The sequence below is a fragment of the Triturus cristatus genome, chromosome 10 (genome assembly GCF_964204655.1).
Source record: "Triturus cristatus chromosome 10, aTriCri1.1, whole genome shotgun sequence".
Taxonomy (NCBI): Eukaryota; Metazoa; Chordata; class Amphibia; order Caudata; family Salamandridae; genus Triturus; species Triturus cristatus.
Window position 1 is genome coordinate 215,736,445 of NC_140593.1, and position 21,142 is coordinate 215,757,586.

At 46.0% G+C, this 21,142-nt stretch overlaps 1 protein-coding gene across 4 annotated transcripts in view; it reads right to left on the bottom strand.

Annotated features, from left to right (window-relative positions):
- Positions 1-21,142, bottom strand: part of MALRD1 (MAM and LDL receptor class A domain containing 1) — a 2,533,556-nt gene that overhangs the window by 1,999,170 nt on the left and 513,244 nt on the right. For all 4 annotated transcript variants that reach the window (XM_085630825.1, XM_085630827.1, XM_085630826.1 and 1 more), the window contains exon 9: positions 18,297-18,504. In XM_085630825.1, coding sequence (XP_085486951.1) covers positions 18,297-18,504 — 208 coding nt within the window. The remainder of the gene's footprint in view (positions 1-18,296; positions 18,505-21,142) is intronic.

The following is a 21,142-nucleotide window of genomic DNA, read 5'->3' on the forward strand; positions in this document are numbered from 1 at the left end:
ACTCAGGAGGCAGGCCACAACCCCAGACCCCAAACCAACTTTGCACGTCTGTCATCCAAGACCCTGTTGTGCCAACTCCGTGCATCCAACCTTGCCCTGGCCACCATTCTTCACATCCACCGTACTCCAGCATGCAGGACATAGTTCTCCCACCTGGCAAGACATACCTGCTACTCCCTCCCCGGCAACATCCACATGAGCCATGACCTCTACGCCTTCATGATACTCTTCCCAATTGGTCTGTCCGCACAGTATTGCATGCCCCCCCTCAGCAGCTTGAGACCATCACGGGTGAGTATTGTGCTCCATGTCTGTATTGTATGATACATTGTGACCCATGTGTGTCCTGTCCCAAACTCAGATTCCAGGGTATGGATGGCTGGAGTTAGTTCAACACTCAGGCATAGTTTGACATTTCCCCACACGTAGGTTGTGTACTCATGCTAAATGAATGCAACATCTCATTTAAGAAATTAGGATTTATTCTCGGTGTGGGGCCTGTTTAGTGTGGACAAATAGGTGCTATACAGTGTGCATGGAATCCAAAGTTCACAGGGGGAGATGGGATCCTTGGCATTTGAAGTCATCAGAGTCCAGACCACAGTGTTGGTCATCATTGGTCAGACTGTGACCAGCAAGTCCATGTGGCAGAGAATGTCAGTGAATGATGTGCTTCTGTTGCGTATGAAGGCCAGGTGCCAGGCCAGGTGACCTGGGAGATGTGGATGGTCCGCTGCCTCTCACGGTCTTTTCCGTGGACGACCCTCCTTCCTCCGGGGACCCTCAGATGCAGGCCTTGACGATGTTTGGAACGCTCCGTCGGACGAATCCTCCTCCTCCTCCTCCCTTCCTGTGGCTGGTGCTGGTCTGCGCCTGGTGTCACAGGGAGGTTTGCCCATGTTGTTGGCGATCCGACGGAGTGAATGGCTCATGTCCCTTTGCACCGCCAGGAGCTCAGCCAGTCTTGCCTCCATCCGTCGTTGGTGTTGTTGTTGACTGGCGTGTTGCTCGGCCTGCTGGTTCTTAATCTCGTTGAGGGTTGCCACTACCTGGCTGATACCCCTGGTGTCACGCCGGTATGTGTCCAAGATGTGGCGTATGTGTGACATACCGGTTCCCTCAGCTGGCTGGTCAGGTTCGCACCTCCGCCTGCCTCCACTCCCACCACCCCTGCCCACACGAGCCTAGCCTGCCGTTGTGGGCACATCGGGTCTACGGGACCCCTGAGGGATGACATTAGCAGGGTTGTCTGCCTCCTCCTGGGTGGCCGGAGAAGCTTGTCCCTCCAGGTCAGATTGGCTCAGTTGTTCTGTGCGGGCAGGGCTCCTGGGTGTCTCCTGGGATGTGGCAAGAATGGGGGTGGTGGTTGGCACAGATGTACCTGACGCAGGTGCTGCAGGGGCTTGGGCACCAGAGGGTCCAGGTTGGTTGGGGGCATCCACAGAGTGCTGAGAGTCGTCGCTGCCGGTGGGATCATGTTCCTGCCGAGCCTGGGCCTGTGATTGTTCCCCCCCCAGTGTTGGGGGGAGATCCATGACGTTGCCCTGTGTGTGAGAGAGAGACAATGTTAATGATGTTTCATGCGACATCCATGTTTCATACATGTTCTAGTTGCCACAGTTCCTCCAGGTAGTTGTACGTGCCTAGCATTCACATCAATGTTCACTTGTGGATGGGTATGTTGCAGGGGACTGATTGAAATGTTATCCAGGGTCTTTGACATGTCACATTTGGCCTAGGATGCTTTTTTGGCTGTGGCTTGATCTAGTTGTATCACATGTCCATTGTGAGTGTGTGTGACTCCATTAGCTGCCCCGGGTGGTGTGCTTGTGTAAGCGGTGAGTGATCATCCCTCATCCCGACGCTGTTCAACATCCACATGGCCCCCCTCACACAAGTGGCCTGCCACCACAACCTCAAATACATCTCCTACACCGACGACACCCAGCTCATCCTCTCCCTCACCAAGGACCCTCACACCACCAAGACAAACATCCACGAGGGTCTGAGGGCCATCGCCGACTGGATGCGGAGCGGCCTTCTGAAACAGAACTCGGATAAGACGGAGGTCCTCATCCTCGGACCCACACCCTCAGCCTGGGATGACTCCTGGTGGCCGATCGCTCTGGGGACATCACCGACACCCACCAAACACGCACGCAACCTAGGAGTGATCCTCGCATCCTCCCTCTCCATGTCCAAGCATGTCAACGGCTTCTCCTCCTCCTGCTACGACACCCTACTCAGGCTCCGCCGGATCTACTGATGGATCCTGACCTAAACAAGTAGAACAGTGACACAGGCCCTCGTCAGCAGCTGACTGCACTACGCCACTGCACTCTACGCAGGACTCCCATCCACACACCAACGGCGGTTACAACACCTTCGGAAACGCCTCGGCGCAACTGATCGTCAACGCCCCCCGCCACAGCCACATCACCCCCCTCCTGAGAGACCTGCACTGGCTCCACATCGAGGATCACCTGTAAGCTCCTCACCCACGCACATAAGGCACTCCACACCGCCGGACAAGCCTACCTGCACATCAGACTCAGCTTCTACACCCCCACCCGCCAGCTCCGCTCCGGCAGCCTCGCCCTCGCAGCTGTCCCCCGCATCCAACGTACGCCTGCCTGCGGCAGATCCTTCTCCTACCTCGCCGCCTAGACCTGGAAGACCCTCCCAACCCACCTACGACTGACCCAAGACCTACTTGTCTTCAGGAGACTCCTCAAGACCTGGCTCTTCGAGAAGTGGTGGAACCCCCCCTCAGCGCCTTGAGGCCCTCACAGGTAAGTGGCGCACCTTACAAGTACCCTGATCGATTGTTGATTGATTGACGGTGCCTGCTGGTGGCTGTAGTTTGATTTGGCAGTGGGTCTCCCAGGTGATGTATCTGTCCCACCATGGCGCATGCTGCCATGTCAGTGAGTGTGAGTTCCTGTCCTAGATTTCTGAGCTTGTTGTGTTTGTGTTAGAGTTTGCAGTTGTCACAGGAGGGCCTTGTGCTGCCTACAGCAGGGCCAAGTGTCAGCTACCTTGTCAGTACTTTGCTAGTCCCTGTGCATTGCGCATGGTGCATGGGTATGTACTTGGGTCATATGGGCTGAGGGCAATGGTGTCTGTTTCTGAGTTGTACAATATGTTTAGTGATCCCCACCCTCCCAGCATCCCGGACATCCTATCTTGGGTTTGTGGTTTGTGTAGGCTTGGACATGGCATCGCCTTGCTTTGTGATTGGGGCATACTCATGTTAGTGGCATGAGCGTTGTTTAGAGTGTGGTTGTGTCAGGTGAGGGCTTGGGGGTAGGTGAGTGCATTTGTTGTAGTTGGGGTGTGGATGCCATTCCCCCATGTTACGTAAGTTGTTTGTGTACTCACCAGGCTCTCGAACCCCTTCGACTCCGTGTACTCCCACCGGCGGAAGCAGGGCCATCACCTTCTCCTCCCAGGGATGGTAATGTACTGGTCTGCGGGGCAGCCCACCTCCTGTGATGTTACTCTGGGCGTAGTCCTCGTTCATTTTGCGCTTGACTGCCCTGCGCAGATCGTACCACCTGGCTTGGCATTCATTCCTGGTCCTTCTGATGGGCGCAACAGCATTCACCCTATCGACGATCCTCTGCCACAGGCTAGTTTTTTGGGATATGCTGGTTTGTCTGACCAATGTTCCAAAGAGCTGTGGCTCGACTCTGATGACTTCGTTGACAAGGATGTCCAGCTCCTCCCTTGTGAACTTTGGATTCTTGTCTGTGGGCATGGTGTGGGGTGTGGGTGTGGATGGTTGTGGGTGTGTGGGTGTGAATGTGTAGGTGTGTGTGTATGTGTAGAGGGTGGCTGTGTGAAGGAGGTTGTGTGAAGGTGTGCAAGTTAAGGTGTATGGCTGCAGTTGTTTGTGTGTGATGTCTGTCAGCAGTGGGTCTGTTGCAAAGGCTCATGGTTTGTGATTGTGGGCCCTTTTTATTGGTCCATTTGTGGGTGTGGCTGGGTTTGAACTTTCGGTGGGTGTGTTAAAAGAGGTGGTTGTGAGTTTGGGCCTCTGTTTGCCTGTTTTGATGTGCCAGGTCAGTCTTTTAGATATTTTTTGTCCTGTAGACGTGTTTTGTGGTCGGAATCGGCACCTAAGTTTCGAAACTTTTTACCTTTTCTGTACTCTGATTTTTAAGTCCCTGATGTGCCACACCTATATGCTTGCCTCAGCTCTCACATTTGTCTATTAAATATACTATCCCATCATCCATATATTCATCAATCTGGTGTATGAAATTCGTTTATTAGTTGTGCAGGATGTGAGGCCTGTACAAGTAATAGGTACAAATATCCCCTTACTATGAAACCAAGCACCCCAATGTAGTGCTCGACTGTCCCACGGTAGTGAAGGAGAGCACTCCAAGGCCTAGTCAGGGGAGTTGGTTACTCACCTTTCGCAGGCATGCAATATTAACTCTCAATAAAAGATTATCCAGTCACTGCTTTTTCTTTTGTAAAACAAAAAGTACATTTATTATAGCACACACTAATAAATACTATGCATTGGTTTACAAATGTATGCAGAAGGCAGATTGAAAATACTTTAGATCACATTCCGAAATCACATTTGACCCCTAAAGGTTCATGAACCCCAAAATCACAATACCTCCCCCACCTATAACAGATCACACATCACAATATTGGGGGTGATCATTCTAGATAAAACAGGCCTATTGGCTCTATCAAGGGTTAATCATATTACAAGAACAAACCACATGTTAAAAACACCATTATTTTTTGTGTAAATGCTAATATCAATAAACATGTGTAAAAGCAAATATTAATGTGAATAAAACTTATCAATCATGATCCGTAATCACTGTCAACATTATATCAATAAGGCATTTTAAAATGAACGTAATGTGTCTGTGTACTTTCTATATACTTTCAGGCCACATACAATACAACCATAAAAGCCTGTTTGAAGCCATAACCTAGCACCATTTTGAGCTTTGAACACAAACCCTGCAGGGGCCCTCGAGGAGAGCATGAATTTTATATGATTTGCTTCGGCCACATTCCTTTGTCTTCTTGGGTCCTCATGATCACAGCCGGCTCCCTTGCACTCAGTCTTTTTCCTCGGTCGGCATTGGAACCAGCCTGTCCTCGTTCTCCTGCCAGTGCTCCACGTGGGCAGAAGGCAGTGTACTGTGACCCAGGCACGGGCAGTCGTGGCCGGCATAACTCGCGGGTTCACGTGGGGGAGGTTTAATTTTAAGTTTAAAAAATATATATAACTTACCTTAACTGGCCCGATCCAGTCTTGCGTCGTCTCTGATTCTCTGCTCCTCGCAAGATGCAGGCAACCTCCCTCTCCTCTCCTAAGCCAATCACAACGCTGCAATGACAACGTAGTTATTGGTGGGGATTGCACCCAGCCAGGCGCCTATGAGGAGGCCATTTTTTACATGTAGGCTGCATGCATTCTACATGGAGAAAATGGCGGAGTGCGCATTACTGGTTTGGTCGGTCCCAGAGGGCCGACCAAGCAATCAGGGCCTGCAACACTGGGCTAGCCACTCCTCCCCTGCCCTGTTGCAAGACCGCCCACCCGCCCATCCCAACCAAACCCTTCTGCTTTCTCGCAGTGCGAGAAGCAGTAACATAAAATGGTATTTATACCATTTAATGTTACTGCTTCTCGCACTGCGAGAAAGCAGTGGGTCTATGCTCCTCTGCCCACATGGAGGAGCCGCCCCTGGGCACGGAGGTGGAAGAGGCACTCTGGAGCCATTCTTCTGCTCAGAGTTCCAGGCCCCAGATCAGCGATTCATCAGCTCCGAAAGAGATGGGGGAGCCCCAGGGGAAGGTGTTAAAATGTGGAGGGGGCCCGAGCATGCCCCCCACCTTTCAAATAATAAATAAATTCTTGCACCTATTCCTGAGCCCTGGCTCACTCCGGAAGTAGAATCCAGGTGGACAACAGAGCCCCATACACTCTGTCACTCTGGAAAAGGGCAAGAGTTGCAGACCTTAAAAAGGTCATAACTCGGGCCCAGTTGGCTCAATTAGGCTAATCCTGGGTTCATTTTACACTTGGTGGCGCATTCAAGCCAGCAGGAGCAGTTCCAGTAGACCTCCCAGCCTTCAAGGCAGTGTACATTGAAGGGAACTGGCCTCACTGGCTCCCTGCACCAGCTTTTCTACTTGTCTTTGACTCTGGGTGCGGAGGTCCAGGTCTTTCGCCCAACTAATCCTCAGGGGTTGTAATGGGGCCAGGCTCACGGACCCTAAGAGAGACCAACTGATCCGGTGGTCAACTGGGACAGAGCCATTAGTCCTTTTAAGCAACAGGGGGTTTCTCCATCAAGATGTCCATGGATGTCGCAGTCCCAGGGACCAGCAGCAAACAGCACAAACAGTACCAACATACCTCTCTCCTTTGTGCAACAGTTTTTAAAGGAGGGCAGAAGGTTCTAGAAGCCAGGCACCCCTAGCCAATCCTAGGGTGTCATGTCCCCTCTCCACCTCTATGCCAACTCTCCTGCACAGCATGCCTGGTCAGTTCAAGATGGTATTATCCAGAAATCACTGGTCACATTTGCTTTGGAGGGGTCTTAGCTCCACCCCTCACTGGCATTACTGCCAGTGCCTTTCTCACCAACATTTCTGTGAGGAGCCCCTCCTGTATAGGCTCCAGTTGTCTGGGATTCCCCCTTTTGTCAGTTGGCCTGAGCCTAGTACAGTTTAAAAGGTAATTAGCAGATGCAGATTTCCTCCCCCAACCCTTCCTCCTCAGGAGTTGAGGGAAGCACTGTTATCTGCTCCTTTTCCGTGGGGCGGCCTTTGTTCCCTCTGCTTGGGAGAAATGTAATTAACTTGCTCCAGCAGGGTGACAAAATGCCTGGTCTCTGATTCTGAGCGGAGCTAGAGAAATATGACAATTCTGGATGACCCATAAGATGTATAGATATCCGTTTGGGGTCTACACACTCCATTTTGGCGCACAAGTTTCTCCCCATTTTGATGGACTTTGTAAGACAAAGGGAAGCAAAACTGCACTCTAATAAATATTTCTCCCTATGTGTTTAATAAAGTGTTACTACAGAGAAAACAGTAAATCATACTGAGTTTTCATTTGAGAGTTCACTAATATTATAAGGCCTACCCTAGGTCAAAATCCAACCCTGCAAAGTCGCCTTTGCACCAGGCTGCTGGTGCATAGTTACCGGGCTGTGCATGACAGTAGTCTCACACACGCTGTCGCAGACAGATGCATGTTCACACGTGTCCACATGTAACAACCCAAGTGCCCTTTACCCTAGCTTTTTTGCAGTTGCATTACCTTAAATAGCAGACACTGGTGGTAAACATGTTCAGTCCATTTACTGTGTGCTTACTGTGGGTGATACACATGTAGTGCGACTCACCCACAGTTAAAAGTTAAAAAATGGGTGATCAAAAAAGCAAAACACCTGGAGGCATTAAATTGGCAGAACCCATTTTGCAACATCCGGTAACAAGCCTGAGTACTAATACACATCTGGCATACTAGAGTGAGCAGGACTGCTGGCCTGATTTAAAGACTGACATGTGGCTCACTAGGTCTGTGGAGGTTATGGCTATGATCCCATAACGGGGGTCATCTCACCATATTTCGAAGTCCCTGACCTACAGGCATGGATCGCGCTCACTTCAGAGGAACTACTATAGCTAAATTGAAAGCAGTGAAGCTTCTTCTGGTAAGGAACAACAATGTATGTTGCAGGATTTTACTTACGGTTCATGATGGTCCAAGACTGGGAAATCTAGTGAGGGTCCTCCTGCCTAAATAAGGAGGAGGCGACTGTGATGATGTCTCATTGCCCTCTAACAGATCAGAGATTTCAAACGGTGGAACCACCAAAGTTTACAATTAAAATCCAGCACTTCCTCCAATTCTAAATAAGGTAGAGAGTCACAGGTTTAGCAGTGCAGAAATACTTCTGCTTCACAGCAGTGCTTCAGCACCACTAAATTCTAAATGACCCCTTTGTTTCTTAAAGGACATCAGCTTAACATTACTAGTGCATGTAAGTTAAAATGTAGTGTTCCTTCTAAAGTGAAAAGGAGAAAATCCGCTGGCAAAATAATACAGGCAATCCCTCATGTCCAGTGAACCTGGAGGTGACATATTTTATTAAATAAGTTTTACATTCATTATCGCATTTCATTTGTGGCTCAACTACCAATTTTGATATATATTTTACTACCTTGTGTTTCACAATTTCACGGTGTAAGATGTAATACAATTTTTTGTTTTGTATTTCGGGTACTCGACCCGTAGGTATGAGATGTGCTTCACATAAGCATCAGTTGCATACAGACGAACACCTTCATTTTTATTTATTTTTGCACGGGGAGACTAAGGGGCATATTAATAAGGGCCTTATCTCCACTTTTTCGGCTTTAAAAGCCAAAAAAGCGGAGATAAGATTATCACCCTATCTACAAGGGGATGCTAACATGCATTAGCGATTGTTAGCACCTGTTTTCCCGCCGCCTCGCTTCGCATCTCTAATGAGATGCAAAGTGGGCGTCACTGGGCGTACCCCTGATGGACTACCTTGTAACTTATCGCTAAATGCACATCGCATTATTTACAAGGTGGCCCTCAGGACTTTAGCAGACGTTAGTTTTTGTCGAAAACCGCGCTTATAGCCAAAAACTAACATCTGCTAAAATCCTGACTTAGCTATACTTACCATTGGGGTGGATTATGCTGATACGAACACAGGGTCGTATCAGCAAGGTTATCGCTGTTTTCCATGGAACATCGCTGGAAAACCAGCGTTGTTCCATGGAAAACGGCGATATCCCCTCTATCGCTGGAATTTTTATCGCCTCGGTGATACGCGTTGTTAATAACGTGCTAACCGGGCGAAAAATTCCAGCAATAGACGGCGATAAATAAAAAAGCGCTAATCGTGCCTTGCTACATTTACAGGATGTTTGTGCCTCCTGCCCCACTCGAACCTGGCTCTCAGCTTCAAAGTGAGCCACCCTAGCCATTAAGCCACATCTTCTCCCAATGTTACTACAACCCACCCTGTCATTATACAAAATAGAAAGCACTGTGTGGGTGGTCTGTGCCTTCTCATCATTTGATGAGTAGTGGCAGCACCGTGGTTTTGTACATTTCTGGGAAAGCCCAAAACACTCAACACTTTTCAGCTGCATTCGAGAAGACTACGTCGCTCTGATTAAACAGTCGTGGACTCCTTTCTTTTCCTCAATCAAAGTATGGCAGGAATATTAGCTCCAAGCCCAGGATGGGGAACTCACCTTGTGTTTTTCATCACCACATGGAAACCCTTTGAACTACAGTCAAAATCAGATTAGATCTGACCAAAATATTAGGCATGCATACGTGTGATAATATGCGCCTTCCTGAAACTCTGATCGGTTTGTGGGGAAGTCATATTGCAGAAAGGATCGAAGGAAGTTTAATGTCGGTGTAGTTTAAGGCTCAGTGTCAATGGATAAACGTAGTCCTACTTACTAGTTAGTTATTTGGTCAGGAGGACCACAGTTGTCGCCCAGGATCATTAAGGCTTATTCTGATTCCAGAGAAAACACTTTGGGGCATATTATCAAGGGCAATATCGCTGCTTTAGCGGCACTTTTTGCCGCTAAAGCGGCAATATTTTTATCGCCCTATCAGCAAGCTGTCGCTAACAGCTGTTAGCGACAGTTTACTGGCAATAGCGCCCCTTGTCAGCACGCCTCCCATCGCATCGCTAATGAGATGCAAAGGAGGCGTGCATGACAAGACTCCCTTGGGAAAATATCGCTAACCCAGCCTCGTCATATTGACAACGAGGGTTAGCGATATTTCAAATCACGTTAAGTATGTCTTAATGCAGGAATTTAACATCTGTTAAATTCCTGACTAAGGCATACCTAACATGGGGGGTGGATTCAGTGGCTAAGACCACAGGCCCTATCATCTAGGATATCGCCGTTTTCCACCATCGAAAACGGCGATATCCCCACTATCTCTGGAATTTTAATCGCCTCTGCGATGCGTGTTGTTGATAACGCACTAACCGGGCGATAAATTCCAGAGATAAATATGTAAGCGCTAAGCGCGTTTTGTGATATTTATCGCTTGACCTTGATAATATGCCCCTTTGTCTTGTACCAAAATCCCTGTTGTTCTGAAGCTTTATATGAGAGATGCAAAAATTGCCTTCTTGAATTTCCCTTAGGACCATTGGTAAGTATATATGTGTTTTTGTTTGTGGTGTTTGTAAAGTGGGATTTTAGCCATAAGGCAACAGCTTGACGAAAAATGAATGTGTCTCAGAGCCCTGGGCGTCTCGTAAAACGTGTCCTGCTTCACTGTCTAGTCAAAAACCTGGTTTGCGGATAACCACACTGCACAACATTGATAAAAAATATAAGTGTATGTGCACGAAACCATTGCTTTCCTTCTTTCTATCCAAAACTGCTTAGTAAGTGGTTAGGGATGTTTAATCCGAAAGACACTCTGGTGGCTTTTGGCGTTTAAATGTATTAGGCCTAAATGACTTGAGGAATGAAACTTGTCTATTTTCTGTTTATCATTGTATTTCCACTCTTTTCAGTTAATTTATATGTTTTCCTTTGTCCATCCAACATTGTTTTTTTTATTTGTTTTATTTATTTCACACCAAGCAGCTTCTTGATGTGCTGTACTCTCCCTGAGAGTAAAGGTTTACTAAACCCCATGCTAAGAGTCAAACGAGGAGACTTGAGAATTGTATTTGTTTTGGCCCTTCAACTTCCTCCTGATCCTGCTGAGCATAATAATATTAGTTTGTGGTTTGTGAATTCCGGTTGAGAACATTTTGAAAAAAACAGTCTGATAATACTGTAATGAAAATGTTATTTAATGGTTTACATGCATAGCTTTGCGGGAACTAGTACTATTTGTACGTTCTCTGCCAAGCAAGTACAGAAATACACAAACTCAAAAAAAAGTTGACTTCACTTAATCATAAAGTGCATACTTGTGTAAACGTAATTCCATGTTAATATCAAAAATCTCATTAGACGGACATTTTGAAAACACCACATTTTAACGGCAGCATAGACAGAAACAGACACTATCCCCTTTCTCAATTTACGTTGCCAGCTCGTGAGATAAAACATTTGAGCTATATTTTGATTTACCCTCGATTTAAACTGGTTAATAGAATGTCACCGTCTTGATAAATATGTTTGTTATATATGTGATAAAAATAGTAGGGAGCTGGTAGTCTGTCTTTTGTGGAATGCAGTGTACATTCGTGCAAACACAAGTCAAGTCAATAAGCATTATTCGGTTAAAAAGTATCAACCATAAAAGCAAATGTACATACACAGATACTAAAATCTAATTACTTTAAAAACAGCAGAAGTTCAGTCACAGTTCATAAAAACATTAAAACATCATACTTTTTTTGGCACGAATTGATCTTAAAATGTATGTTGCAGCATAGAAACAAATCTCCGGCTCTCTTAATGTAAACAGTAAACTCATAGCAGCATTGGTGGTTTTGACGTTATATTTCTTAAACAGTGGTTTTAAGTAGGCAATTCTAAAATCCAAGTAAAAGTCTCATAAAAGTAAAAAGTGCAAGGTGCTCTGTTTAGTGTGGCCGTCACATGGGCACGGGGAGGCTGATGGCTGTTTCATTATGGGAAATGCTACTAGATGGTGGACAAGGCCACGTCTCAAACTTGTTAAAACAAAGCGGAGTGATGGTCTTGTGACTAATGTTAGATAGCCTTGAAGGCCATCAATATCTTGATGCAGGTGATAGAACCGATATGTAGATTGCTTCTCTATGGTTCTCCTGTTTAGTCAATCCCGTTACATCATTTGGGTTTTCCAGGATCAACATATTGAACAAATCTCTGAATACCTTAGCGATATATTTGAGCCGGGGGATCTTAAAACAATTTTCCAGTCGCAGACCGTCCTTAATAATTGTTTTAGTAAATACAGTCTCCTCCTTTGTCCATATTGATCTCCAGAGTAGTAGCTGTCTAAGTGCAATCAAGTCTCATAAATAATTGAGCCCCACTTCGCAATGAATCAGTTCAGAGGATGCTGAGGCGGGCAGACATAAAAGCTTTTTTAAGAAGGAATTTTCCTCTTTTTGCAATTCTTGGTTGGAATGGTGACCCCAGACCCCTGCGCCATATAGTGCAATAGAGGCGCATCTAGCTTTATAAATATCAGTCATGTCTTTGATGCGACGATCCCCCAGTTGAGATGCGAACCTAAAAACCCCATACACACTTTTTGTCATTTCAGCCCAGACATTGGACATTTCATGCATCCATTTGCCGTCGCCAGTGAAGGATAGCCCCAGGTAACAGAAATTATCAATATACTAAATTTTCTTCCCATCTATAAAAAAGGATTTCATATTCCTGGGTTTCGAGCCACAGACCATTGTGTATGTTTTAGCCTTGTTAATCAACAACTTCCTCTCATTAATAAAATTTGCAAACCTATCAATTAACCGCTGGAGGCCTACAGGTGTTCTAGATAAAAACACAGCGTCATCCGCATAAAGCAGAACCGGTACATCCTGGCCCTCAGCTTGGGGGGTGTCAGCCTGTATCATTTTAAGAAATGCGTCAACTTCATTAATAAATAGAGTAAAAAGCAATGGTGCTAGGACGCAGCCTTGGCGAATACCACGTTTTACATTAAAATTAGGGGTACATTCGCCCCCTTGGCCATACCGTATTCTGGTCGATAGTTTTCGTATAGCCTAGCTAAAAAATAAATAATGGACTCCGGGGCCCCGAGATTGAGTAGAACTGGCCAAAGTGTAGCATGATCCACTAGATCAAAGGCACTGCTAAGATCGGCGAAACATAAAAAGAAGCTGTCCTTGTTTAGCACATGTATCTTTTCCAATTAAAAGCTCTAAGTTAATACACTGTTCGATCGTGCCCAGACCCTTTCTAAAACCATATTGTGCCTGTGACAGTATCCCATTATTTGAAATCCACTCTTCCAGTCTTACTAATAAAACCCTGCTCATGACCTTAACTGATGAGTCTAATTGGGAGATCGGCCGGTAATTCTTGGCTTCCGATTTACTCCCCTTTCTAAAAATGGGGATAATAATGGATTCACCCCAGGTAGTAGGAGCTCCCTCTGTTACTGCAGCATTAAAAACCCTGGTGAGAATCGGGCCCCACAGATCCGGCACAGTTTTATATAAATCAATGGGTACACCATTCGGGCCCGGTGCTTTTCCCCCTTTGCTTCTTCTAATACCTAACTCCACCTCATCAAGGGTGATATTTAGGGGGATAGTTGGCCATTTACTTGGGTTAGTGGGATGCTCAAAATTGTAATCACATGGGTTAAATATGCTAGAGAAATGTGCCATCCATTCCTCACAGCTAACGTGGCATAGAAGTTCCGGGTAGGATTCATTTTTAAGAAATGTCGAGTTGACAGTTTCCCAGAACAATTTATTGTTAGATGAATTTGCGGCCAACGCAAGGTTATCCCATGCCTCCTCTTGGAGTTCCCTCTTCCTACGTTTTAGGTTTAAATTATATTCTAGTCCTAATTTTTGGATTCGCGCCTTATCCCTAGGTCTACTGGACAGTGCTAGTTTCAGCTGGTTCAGTGAATCGGTACAAGAGTGGTTGAACCATCCCCTGTTCTGCATATGTTTCCTGCTTGGGGGTGCGGTGAATATTTTATTAATGGTATCGTTAATTTTACAGAAATTACTTATTATCATGGCTGGTTCCGCCTCAATTTCTAAACTATCAATAATATCGTTGCCACATTCTAGAACAATATGTTTTAGAGTTTTAGCTGAGTTAGTACCTTTCCACCTAATTCTAGTGCCATTTGGTCTACACGGGGCAATGGTCCTGATAACAGTTTGTTGTGCTACAGGTTTATTCCCCCACACAAATATTGGCATGGTAATACAATTGTGGTTGCTCAAGAGCAATTCATCAATCCATGGGGTAGAGCATAAGTTTACAATATTAGCAGATACTATTAGAAGATCAATAATGCTATTTGCGTTTCTTCCAGTAAAGGTTGGTATCTCCCTCCCATACCCATCCTGTGCACATTGCATAACATCAAGGTCATATTTTGCCAAGACACTGTTTAGGGCATCTCCATAGCTGTTGTATGGGAAATGGATACAGTCATCCCCTTCATCGCTACTAAACCCGCAGACTTTGGTCATAGACAAAGTACAAATTGGGATGTTGAAATCTCCGACCCATACAACTGCAAAATTAGTATTTTCTGCTACGATCAATTTATCTACTTCTGTCTCTAGTTCAGTGAATATTTTATGAGGGGTAGAATTAAATATATTATTATAAAAATTAATCAATAAAACATCCCGGCCGTCTTTATGGTATAACCACAGTATCTGCGAATGGTGCCCTAAATTGAAAACCATTTTAAGTTTTAGGGGCAAATTATTTTTCAAAAGGATTAACAGCCCACCCTTCGCTCTACCAGACATAGAGGGAGTTGCTAGTATATCATGAGAGGTGGACCCTTCAAAGAATACATGATCAGTGCTCCACGTTTCCTGTAGACAAATTATGTCGTGCTTATTAATAAAATCCATCCAGCCCAACATATCCTTTTTATTAGTCAATCCCACTATATTCCAGATGACAATGGAATAGCCACTGGATGTGGGGTTTCCCTTACTTTCAGTGGATTGGTAATTTATTATACTACTGTCCTCTCCCATATTAGTAAGGGGGAGCAATACTGGTGGGTTTATAGCCTCTTCTGTGGCTTGCCCTTTATTTTCAACTGGGTGGACCCCTATACTAACATCTGTCTCCTTATTTAATATATTTAGCACAGATAGATTTGTGTCCCTATATGGATTCTTGGGAATAATTAAATTAGGCACAGACATATTCATATTAGGTACACTGTCTACAGACAGTCCTATGACCGTCAACCCGTTTCCTTCAAATCCTTCAACGGGTAGACGGACGATGCCCTGTCAATCATTAACATCAAGTGTGCTAAGTGGTAAAAATCTATTAAATGTGGGTAAACCATAATACGGTTGAGGTAACACTACTGGGTTAATTCTACGCAGCTCCCAGTCCCCTTCCTTATTGGGTGGGGGCCTTGGAAGTCTATAAAAGAAGCCCAAAGGCAGAAGTGATACATTGGAGTCACTATGTGAAGGTATAGCTGCTCTTTCCAGAGAGGTCCTGGCCCAATTGGGGTTTCTAAAATGAATGATTACACAATCACCATGCAACGATTTTCTTAAAGGCCCGATCCAGTTTACTCTTCTGGTCAAGAGTATCTGGTCGGCATGGTCCGCAGGGAAACCATAGTTTTGCTTTAGCCAGTGCACCACTTTATTTTTTAAGGTGTCATGTGTTTCCTTTTGGTCAGGCTCTAATTGGGGCTCGTTCGCCAGAACTGCCACATTAGGACAGCATTCAGGGGGGAAGATTAATCGGCAGACCTGTTCTTCCCTCTAATTCCTCCCTCTCTTTTGGCATGTTGGGGTTCTTAGTTGACTCTGCACATGCAATGCTGTCCCTTCTATTGTGCCCGCGATGATTAGTATTTGTCACGGTCTGTCTGGGGCCTATTGGGATCGTGTTAGCTCCGGATTTGGGTGCTTGAGGGTTAGGACCTTGACCCTCATAATCCTTATTATTCATATTGGTGGTGCTTAAGGTACTAATTAAAGTGTTAGCAGTAGCAATAGTTATACCTTGTTTAGGGTGCTCATACGGTCCCACCTGTCACCCATTCACAATCTCCTGATGGTCTTTACTAATATGTCTAAATAGGTTACTAAGTTTGATGACTTCTCCATTAAGTTTGTCTAGTTTATCGTGTAATGGTTTGATGGATACTTCTAGTTTTTGTGTTAAAAGATCTACAATATGATTAATTTGCTCATCGGACAAGTGCCCTGGGTCAGGGGGTTTCTCCAATGATTTGGCAACAATATTCAATGGTAGGCCTTTTTTATTTTTACTAGTGGTCCCTGTTTTCGGTTGGCTTTTCCTACAATTCCTTTTCTTTTTCGGTGTACGAGAGCCACTAGGTGATTGCGCTCGTGGTGCCTCGGGTGGTGGCGGTTGATCTGGGTCGAGGTCAAGGGTCCCAGTATTAACAGGGGGGTAATTTCTTGTTCATTACTTGGGGTAGGCCCTACTTCCAACCCAGCTATTTCTTCCATCACTGTGCCTACACCTAATGAAAGGCGGTGTTCTGCCCTATCTATTTCAACATTAATGGCGCTAACTGCCCTTACTAGGTAGGAGTCAATAGTAGAACAAGAGGGGTCAACAACGGTTTGGGGGCGTTTTTGCAATTTGCGTTTCGACATCCTAGTAATTAATGATATCTCGAAAAAAAAAACAAGACAAATTCAACAGGCTGAGGTCTGGTTAGTTTTCTACAGTGAGCAGAGTTGCGGTCTATCTGGCCACAAAGAACAGGATGTCGGCAAAATAAAGTGCTTAAAGTGCCTAAGAGCAAAGTGCAGAGTACAAACACTTAGACCATAGGGCCAAAGTATTAAGATTACAGTAGTAAAGTGCTGAAAGTGCTGAAAGTGCTTAATGAGTGCAAACATGCAAAGTGCAAACAATGAGACCACAGGGCCAGGAATAAAAAAGGCTGGGCACAAAGGTAAAAAGTAAAAACCTACAAAGAGACCTATAAAGACCTGTAAAAGCAAAATTAAAAAGAGAACCAATCAACTCGTGCTAATCATCTGAGTATGAGTAAATGTAGCATTAGTAAATGATTCAATACGCATTCCAAAAGTAGCTGGCGGCTACCCTAACCCTAACTGGGGCTTTAAGCTGTCTTGCTTACTGTCTTACTGAGTGTCCAGGTTTATAATCATTTGAACACACAGTCTCTTGAAGGGGATGATCACACTGCCGCCTGGAGAAGATATCGTATTTCATTAATTGTCTCACCGTCTTACAGTACTTTTTAGGTGGTGTGTGGTAGTAGTAGGGCCAGCACTCAGATAGCTCTAAGGAGCATTTCCATACAGTGTCCAGTTCCGGAGCCGACTTAGAGCCGCCCAGATGCAATTTCCTGAGGCCCAATAGGGTGGCCCTGCTCTGCCACGATTTGTCGCGGACGGGCACAGACGGGCCCGGGCACGCCCACAGACGTCCTGCGCTGCGGCAGTGTTGATGGCCTTAAGAGCGCCTCACGGCACAGCGGTAGAGCGTCGGTGACTTTTCCTGCTGCTAACGGTGCCTGGCGATGTGGTCCACGGGCCCTCTAACCCCTGGTGTCAGCAGGCGTCCCGTGCTGTGGGAGTGTTGATGGCCCTAAGAGCACCTCACGGCGCAGCGGTAGAGCGTCGGCGGCTTTTCCTGCTGCTAAGGTTGCTGGGCGATGTGGTCCATGGGCCCTCTAACCCCCGGTGTCAGCAGGCGTCCCGCGCTGCGGGAGTGTTGATGGCCTTAAGAGCGCCTCACGGCGCAGCGGTAGAACGTCGGCGGCTTTTCCTGCTGCTAAGGGTGCTGGGAGATTTGGTCCACGGGCCCTCTAACTCTCGGTGTCAGCAAGCAAACACAATAGTGCGTTTTTGGCAAAAGGGATTAGATAGTACACATTACACATCGATATTAACCCTTCACATTTATCACTGGAGTGGATTCCATCCAGCGGATACATAGAACAATATATTCCAGATATTTTCTTAAACTCAGAATTTTTAATGCAAACTGCCCCGATGCTATGTGGGTGTCTTACCGCTTGCTTTGATTACTGACCCAGTTGCTGAAAGTCTCATGGGAAACGGAGGCCCAAAAGTGTAACAGAAAAACTTGCCTACAAACTACAAGGCCCAGCATGACCCGTGCTTGGGCTGATAAACAGGGATCGGCTGACAGGCACTCTAATGATATGGCCTGAGTTGAAACTTATGTTAAGATAACAGTTTTTTCACAATTTATAACAATTTATCTGCAAAGACACAACTTGCTAGCAGAGTAAATGTATTTATCTCTGGTCAACAACCTGCTTAAACACACAATAATGTATATGGTTATCTATAGATGCTACAGGGTCCATTAATGTGGTTTCCTGGATTATCTAAATTGGCTAAGATTCATCAGCTACCGAATTTCAGGGTGATCTATGGAAAAGCTGCCGCTACGGACTCACAGAGGCGCTTATATGATTCCTATGTTGCGTTGCTTACATTTCTACAATGTTCTCGAGGTATTAGTTGCTTACGAAGTTAGATGGAATTTTTTCAACAGCAAAATAAGAACTGAATACTCACCGCAGTTTTCAGGCTCTTCGTCACATCCGTCACTGCACTCCCTGTTGAAATCGCACGCGTGCACAGGTGGAGCGCAGTGGGTGCCCGTGCAGGTGAGCTCCTCCGGCAAGCAGGACCCTGGGGACTTTGACATTCCGCAGCCATGGAAAGAGAAGTTATCGAGGGAGATAAAACCGCTTCCACTTCGTATTACGCCCTCAAAGGTAAGCTGCGAAAAATGTAACAACCGAAATAGCACTTTAGAAAAAATCACACTTAAGCCGAAATTGATTTATAACTACGAAGTGGCTTGCTGGACAAACTATCAGGTTGGAACTCAATTTTCCCTCTTTTAAGAATATCATTACTACATTAGGTAGTGGGGTGAGGGTGTTGGGGGAAGGCAACACTCTCTGCCTGCTGGCACCCCTCCCACATGGGATTATGGTAAATGCAGCCCACAATAGGGTTGATAGTCCCCCACCCACGTGTTTGGCAGGATATGTTTGGCACAACAAGTGCTGGGTATTCTTGAGCGCATGTTTCATCGTTAATTTCAAGGAACAATCCAGTTTGAAAGTTTTGGTAGCAGCATCCTTTAGTATATCAGTTTCTTTACCACCCAAAGCACATAAGTGCATACCAACGTTTAGCGAACCAAACTAATATAAACAGTGGGGCGAGGGGAGAAACCCGGTCATTGTTAGCAATACATATTTTAGTTAAGTTGGTCTTGTCTAACCATCCAAACCTGCCTCTGCTAGGCTGTGTATTTCTTGTCTGCAGTTTGAGTGACAGGGGCTGAGGAATTCGAGGGGGGCTGGGGAATTCCCGGAGACAGGGTGAGTCAGCACAGGGCTGAATAGAGAGATCTCCATGTAGATGGGTGGGAGGAGTTGCACCTGGGACCTGAATAGGGCTGTGCTTTCCCTCCACAATGCTGGCTCCATCTCCTGTGGTGCATCTGATGTCTCTGCCCTGCACTCTGAAAGGAAAGAAGGAGTCTTGTCAACAAAGTACTCTAGGACTGACCATAACTGGTTTGAACTAGGGCTAGGCAAAGGCCTCTCTGCCTTCAGAGAACAAAGAGAAACTGGGTATAAGTATTGGGACCCAAACCCAAGAACTTCAGATCACTTTGGGAAACAAGAAGAAACCTTTGCTGAGGGGAGGAACCAGACGAAACTGAGGTGAGAATATCCTTAAGCTGACGTGCTGCTTGGGGGATTGGCCTGCAGTGGTTGCCTGACTGCCAAAGAAAGGAGAAAGGAACTTTGTATGTACTTTATTCAACTTGTGAAGGATCTCCAAGGGTTGGAAGAGAGCTTGCCTCCTGCTGAAGTCTCAGGGACAACAGACTTCAACCACCAGCTCCCCAAGAATCCTCTGGGAGTGCCTGCAGCTATATTGGGCCTTCTGAGGAACTGCGGTTCGCAAGGAGCTGGAATCGCGACTCACGAACAAGAAGCGTGTCGCCAAACTGCCGCTGTCGCTTCACAACGCAAAAGCGACTCGCAGCACCGGAGAAGAGGATCAACCTCGCAGCAGATGCCGCCGCATCACCGGGAAGCGAGTCGCATCAAGAAGAAAGCGCTATCTTTGTTTCTTTGCACCAGATCTTCAACGCATCACCGTTCTTGCAACACTTTCGTTGTCTTGCGTTATGCATTTGAAAGTACATTGAAGTAAGAGTGTTGCATTTACCATCGTAAGAGAACTAAGCTAATCCTACCATTTTTAGTACAGTATTGTGGATTTTTGTCGTTTGTGGTCTTGTGATATGTCTATATAAAGAATACTTATTTTTTATATAAAACTTGTGTGGTGTCCAACTGTAGTGTTGTCACTTGATTACTGTATGTGTTCACAAATGCTTTACACACTGCCTCTGAGATAAGCCTGTCTGCTCGTGCCAAGCTACCAAGGGCGTGAGCAGGGGTTATTTTAGGAGTGTACCCCCTTACCCTGACTAGACGCAAGGGTACCTATTTGTCAAAGGTACCTACCTCTGCCATCTAGAGACCCCCAAATTTAACAAACTCCATACACCATAATGCACTTGAGAGGAGAATTGGCGAAACACCAACAGTGTGCTACCACCCCCTTGAAACTGTGGCTCCTCTCAGAGCGAGCTGTTGTCCCTGAAGGGCGACGTATGTTAGACACACTCGCAAACTAAGGCTGCTCTTTGCTCATGATAAAAAGAAAGCGTGAAACTTGTCCTGAGATGTCTAGCGCTGGCTGCACCTATAGTGGAACCTTCAAATGTGAGCCGAAAAAAACACTATCTACTACTTAAACATGAAGCAATTAGGACTGCTGCTGCAATTGCAGCCGCATGTTTCCATCCTCTTCATATTGGGGTTTCTCCTAGAGGCGCATTTGTGGCTGATGAATAGCAGACAGTGGGGCTTATTTACAAGCCCCTTGCGCGACCCTTACGTCACTTTCCCATGTTAAAAATGACGCAAAAGTGACGCAAGGGGCTTGTAAATCTGCCCCAGTATTTCCAGGTAGTAGCTAGGTCTGGTGGCTTAGTGGACTAATGCGTCCACTGTAGGGGCCTAATGCGTCCACTGTAGGGGCCTGTGTTTGACCTTATGGTCACAGGTTAAAATCCTGGAGGGCAAAGGCAGCTTTTATCGACTTCAGATTGATGAAATTGAGTACCACTGAGTTCGCTAACAATAAACAGCTGTTATTTAGTGCCAGGTTACCTTTCTGAGTGAATGTGTGCTTTACAAATACATGTCATTTTACTAAGAAATCCACTTTGGCAGGAGATTTCACTGCCGCTGCTTTTGATCTAAGGTGCCCAAAAGACTGCTTGGAATATTTGAGAGGACCGGAGCTATTAAGTATTTGTC